This window comes from Morone saxatilis, unplaced genomic scaffold (genome assembly GCF_004916995.1).
Source record: "Morone saxatilis isolate NCDOM2014 unplaced genomic scaffold, NCSU_SB_2.0 Contig3, whole genome shotgun sequence".
Classification (NCBI taxonomy): Eukaryota; Metazoa; Chordata; class Actinopteri; family Moronidae; genus Morone; species Morone saxatilis.
This window is the reverse complement of record NW_023339873.1, coordinates 21,483,190-21,489,057: the sequence shown is the minus strand read 5'-3', so window position 1 is coordinate 21,489,057 and position 5,868 is coordinate 21,483,190. Positions and strand designations below refer to the sequence as shown.

Genomic DNA, 5,868 nt, shown 5'->3' with positions numbered 1-5,868 from the left:
GTGTCTTATAGGAGGAGGAACAGAAGGGAAGGTGACGGACCCCCTCCTCTCTCATCTCGACACCACTTCACACAAAACTTGTTAGTCTTTGTCACCTGGGGAGACTGGGAGGTTCAGTTAACAGTCTGTATTGTTCTGCCGAGAACATATTCTTAATTAGGAGGAAGCGCACCAAGCCCATATGGACAGCTGGATGTGTGTGTTGTGTGGTTTGGTCTTTGCAGCTGATCCGGTAAAACCTAGTTCGCTTCTACAGCTCGTAACTCATTGGACTCGAAGGTTCGACTATGGAAGGAGGTGTGCATTCAGTGTCGGTGGGTTGGAGTGGTGGTGTTAAGCCAGGGTATTGGACTGGTGGTTAGAGAATTTCCATCATGGAAGATTAACCCATACTGCCCGATGGACCCAGCCTTCATGTGGTGTCTGTATACACAACAACACGTTAAGCGATGTTGGGTCTTTATGTGTTCTGGACTGCATGAGCTACACTGATTTAATGTTAGACTGACAGGATTCTATATTATCTCGAGCACTTTCTGTTTTGACATAATAATGAGTCTTTGGTTTACATTTTGGCTAGGCAGAAGTTATATCTACATGTGATATTTTCTGACCAATATTGTCAGTGTTTACTGGTGGACTTAACGGCCATTGCTTCATCTCAAATTTACAGCACAAGCTACGAACACTATCTCGGGTTTGTTTTCCTAGACATGAAAAAGGAGGCCAACAGGAATGAGCCCTGTAACAAGGATTACTTTGAAAGCTTTGGGTTTCATAACTTTGACATTGATCTAAAGTTGGATCCAGGTAACATTGCGTCTTCGTCCTCTTCCTCTGCTCCTTCTCCCTGGTCTGTTAAAAAGCCGCGGTCATGGTTGTTGGTCAAACAACCATCTCACCCGTCTTCCTTCAGTTTGAAAAGGCTCCAAGAATAAAGCTGGGGGGTCCGTTGTGCTTTTTGAATTTGAGAGTCACACAGACATTTGTTTGTTATGAAAAGTGCTATTACACAAAGCTCTGATTTGATTGTCTTTCCTCTCAAATGATTCATAAGACAATCTTTACTTAGATACCATCTTTCCTTTGGCCATTGTGTATCTTGTTGGACACGCGACGTGGCAGCACAGGGTTGGTGGGATGTTAAACTGGGAAGAGGAGAAAAATTGTCCAGCGGTGTGGGGCGTTTTTCACCGGTGTCAAAGGGGAAAACACTTCGAAAAAGGCAGCTATGCAACACCTGCACAGTCGACGGTATATGCGAGGAGGGGATTGCTGCGTCAATTGATTCAAACCACAAAATTAATACTGTCATTTTAAAACCGCACCAAGAACTAACACGAACAACTGGCAGAAGCAATATGTGTAAACGGTTGCCGCCGACACGTTAGCTCAAACGAAAGCAGCAGCAGCTGCCAGCTGGGAGCCCAGTACAGCAGGGTCTTCCGACCAGACCAAGAAAGGTTTGCAAGGAACAGCGCAAAAGCCAGGTCAATTAACCCAACCCGGTTTATGGAAATTTGATTAATAAACTGAATGATGATGCAAACATACAGTGGCAGTTGAAAATTGGCACACAGGTCAGGACATGTTTTGGATATTGTTTAGCCTTTTTCCACAAGTTTTGGGGTTTAAATTGGGGTGCACAGACTGAACACTTGGTTTGCATTGAAAAACTGGCATGTTTGATGATGGTAACACACGGTAAAAGGGTTGGTATATTATGTTTATGGTAAGGGGCCCTGAACCATTTTATTTGGAAGTTAAATACGTTCTGAAAATTAAAAGGAAGGCAATTTCAAAAAATCAGTTTGCCATTGGATTTTCCAGCCTGTAACAAAATTTCATCTCAGTACTTTAAAAAAAAAAAAACATATTTATCGATAACGGTAAATATCGGTTAGGTCGGCCATAACACAGCAACAATTACAATATCGGATATCGGTATCAAAATTTTTAGATCGGTGCATCCCTATTTACAGTTTTGAATCACACTGAGGCCCAAGATCAGTGCTAGTGAACTGCTACGCTCCACAAACCACTAACCACCACACACACCACGTGTTTGTATTGTTTGATTTACTTTATTACTGTCAAGGTAATAAAAGTACTATATGTCAGTTTTCTAAATATAACCTTGTTTATCACCATCCCTAAACCCAACAAAAGCTTAAGGGGTATCCGATCTTCTCATCATCAGTGAAAAGTTAAACATATTAAACAAATCCTCCAGTGTACAACTTTAAACTTCCTTAAACATACATAACAGGCAAATTAGCACACTTCCTAGAGACCCCAACAACTCCATGCAAGCAAGCAAAACACTCCCCTCACTGTGTGGGGTTAGCTTAGAGGAAGTGTGTGTGTGTCAGCAGGACATGACCGCAGCTCAGCCAAATCAACTGCATCTGAGCTCCTGATCTCGGATTTATACAAAAGACACAGTTTATGCGTGCACACACACGCACACACAGGATTTATGCATCTGACCAACGGCTGTGATTAGCTTTGAGAGGATGGTCATACATGCACATTGGGTGTGACATTTGCATAATATCATCTGACCTCACTGGGTTACTTCCTGCTTGTATTGATCAGTGCAGATTATTGGTCTTCAAGCAAGTAGGCTAAAAAATGATTGGCCAGCAAGTTCAAGGTTGATCCATACTGATGTATACCACCATCAATACAGGCCATGAGTGACACACACGCACAAACCCGCTGATGTGGTTTAGGGATGTATATGAATGTGCTGTTGTGTGTTTGCATTCAGGGCCGGTTCGTGTTTGTAATGTCCAATTTGAAATAGACACGTCAGAAGACACACACACGACAATGATGATCGATAAAAGACAAACTAAATACACACACACACACTCATACATTTTCACGCCCCAGGCAAAGTAAATCAGCTGAAGGTACAGTAACAACTATATCTCCAAACGGAAAGACACACAGAGCAAACCAAGGAACAGTTCAGTAATACAGAATGTGGCTGCAGGCTGGTTATGTCAGATAACGCCTGTTACACTTCGGGCCTGAATGTACAAAAAAAAAAAAAAAAAAAACGTAATAACTTAATTCACTGATTTTGGGGAAACTAATGATACGGATATTTGATGAATATACTGTTTATTAGACCACAAATGAGACAAGAATTAGGTTGTAGAAACAACAGTCAGTCAGAGCATTGTGTTTCTGGGGGCTGGGCTTCTCTGTTTAACTGTACAAAATCACAATAACTTCATTGACAGGAAAAATATTTTCTGGTTTTCCCTCTGGCTGCTCTGCCTCAACACTCAGTGATCTGATGGACGATGCTTGTTGCTAAAGCCTGAAAACCTCCTCCCCACGGCGGTCTAAAGCTCTGCGCTCCCAGCACTCTGACAGTGCTGCTAACTCAGATAACGGAGATGTGTCTAGCTTTGTTTTATCCAAATGGAAGCTCTATGTTCACAACTAGTCTAGCCATGCCCAAAATGTAACAGCTGAACCAATCAAACCACAGTGGGAGGAATTAAACGTTGGGACACAGAACCCTGCCCCATTCTGCAGACTGCAGCCAGACACTCCTCCAATATGGAGCAACAATTATACATGTTAAGACTTTTTTGCACGTGTGAAAAAGAAAAAGAAAAGTGCGTGTGTGTGTGTGTGTGCATACCTGGTAGTACGTCCTGATGTGTCTGGTGAGAACGGTAAGGTTGTGAAGGCGAAGCGACACGTCATTGTTCACATTCTTGTTCAACCTCTGATTGGTTGGGCTGGGGTCACTATGGAGACACACACACACACACACACACGTAGACTGACATTATTTGTGGCCATTTGAGACAAAGATCATTGCACACACACACACCCCGAGTACAGGACAGCAATTGTGCTGGGGAAGAATTTATGCCCACATCGACACAAGTCAGCCAGTGCCAGACTGATCTGCATGTGAACAGGGGGTGTGTAACGCTGTCCAGCTGACCTACTGTGACATCATGACGTCTGTCCGATACCAGAGCTCAATTCACCTCCAACGGAAACTATTCCAAATATAAAGAGGCAAGAAAACAGACTTTCATCTGGCTGGGGAAGCGTATTCTGCTCACTGAAACGGAGCCGAAACAACTGAATTCTTTAACCAAGACTTCATCTGCTTCAGTGGTTACACTCCAACTGACATCTTCAAACCCTTTCACATTTCAGGTTTGAACCTTTCTTAAGTCCTCACCTCATCTTAACACTATTCCACTATCTTTCAACTGCAAATTATCAGCAACAAGCACTCTATGTTGATTTCCAATCAATCAAAACACTCAATTAAAGAGGTGCCCAGATAACATTTCAATATTAGTGCAAATTTCTGCCCCAGTCCAGAATCTATTTGTTTGAAAGGTCAGACAATAATACGTTTACAGATTGGGTGATTTAACAGCTGACTGGTTCTCTGACTGACTGATTTACCAACTGTCTCTGAGTGGCTTTCCCTTAATACTCCCTATGGCTCTTCAATCCTGGCCTCCTCCTCCTCCTCCTCTGTAACCCACTTTCCCATAAACCTCTACCCCCCCCAGTTAGCCCAGCCTCCATTCAGTGTGTGGAGAACAATAGCATGATTATCATTGTTTCTGAAGACAATAACTAACATATGGACATGTGGTCTGATTGGGGACAGTCTTGACTCAGTCCCACACACACTGATGCACTTTCCACAACTGAAAACAGTCGTCAACAAGTGAACGATTTCCTCTTGCTGGGCTCTACAATGCCCAGCTCTTCTATTCAATCACCGAGCCTTTAGAAACAAGACTACGGGTTGGGTTACGCTCAATCGGGACTAGTTCAGACGATGTGTTGTCTGACCACATCAGTGAAACGGGCTGTCACAGTAGGGACATGTGATGTTGCTTAAATATGGGGACAGTCAACATTTGTTGGAAAAGTGACAAAAATAGTTGAGTCAAGAATGAAAAAGACTCCACCTCCGACCATGTTAGTGGCTGTGAGAGACTGTACTCAGCACAATGGTGCTCTGAGCTAAACTTTAACTTCAGCGTGCTAACATGCTGACATTGAGCAGGTATGATGTTTTCCACCATCTTAGTTTAGGATGTTAGCATGCCAACATTTGCTAATTGGCAGCTGGCACTAAGTGCAGCTGATGTGAAGGGAATGTCATCAGTTATTTGGTCCTAAATCAAAGAACTGGACAAATTAACACGCTGACCTGATGAATTTATAGCTGCATGGTATAAAAATGTACAATTCTTAAACTGTGTATGCTTATTACAGCATTGAATTCTACCCACCGCATCAGTGTTTTCAAAAAAATACTGAATTCTATTGTATTATTTCATTTAATTATTGTTTTAAAACAATTATAGGACATAATGTTTTGTGAAATCACCATAAACTCCTTCTGTTTCCATTCCTTTAAGGGTCACTGTAACTGATGATAATAATAATAATAGTTATCATACCGTGACAATCTCATAACTGGGCATGGGGCTGAGGTTAGGGCAGTCGGATAATATTAATCGTTTCATGGGATTTGTTGACAGTAAGAAAAGAATATATAGAATAACCACCATTAAAACCTTGATACTGCCACCACATACTCGTTGCATAAGAAGTTATTAGTATTAGTCTATGAATAACCTTATCAAACCATATCCTGCTGTCTGAAATGTGCATCCTGCACTCTGTGTTCTCAGTCAGTGTTGCATCACTTTCAGATTCATCTATACAGTGGCAGCTTTCTGCTTTCTTGAATCTGGAGGTCCAATCACTACATGTGCATAAAGTGAATCTGTTGAGAACTGTTGCACCACAGTTACCAGCAGCTCACCACTGAAGAGACAGCTAATGATCAAACTC

At 42.1% G+C, this 5,868-nt stretch overlaps 1 protein-coding gene across 3 annotated transcripts in view; it reads right to left on the bottom strand.

Moving 5' to 3' along the window:
- The window catches only part of ccdc88c (coiled-coil domain containing 88C), a 49,259-nt gene that overhangs the window by 40,599 nt on the left and 2,792 nt on the right, over window positions 1–5,868 (bottom strand). For all 3 annotated transcript variants that reach the window (XR_004797144.1, XM_035674152.1, XM_035674151.1), the window contains exon 3: window positions 3,665–3,773. Coding sequence is in view for 2 of the 3 variants with exons in the window: in XM_035674152.1 (XP_035530045.1) it covers window positions 3,665–3,773 (109 nt within the window). In the remaining variant the exon portion in view is untranslated. The remainder of the gene's footprint in view (window positions 1–3,664; window positions 3,774–5,868) is intronic.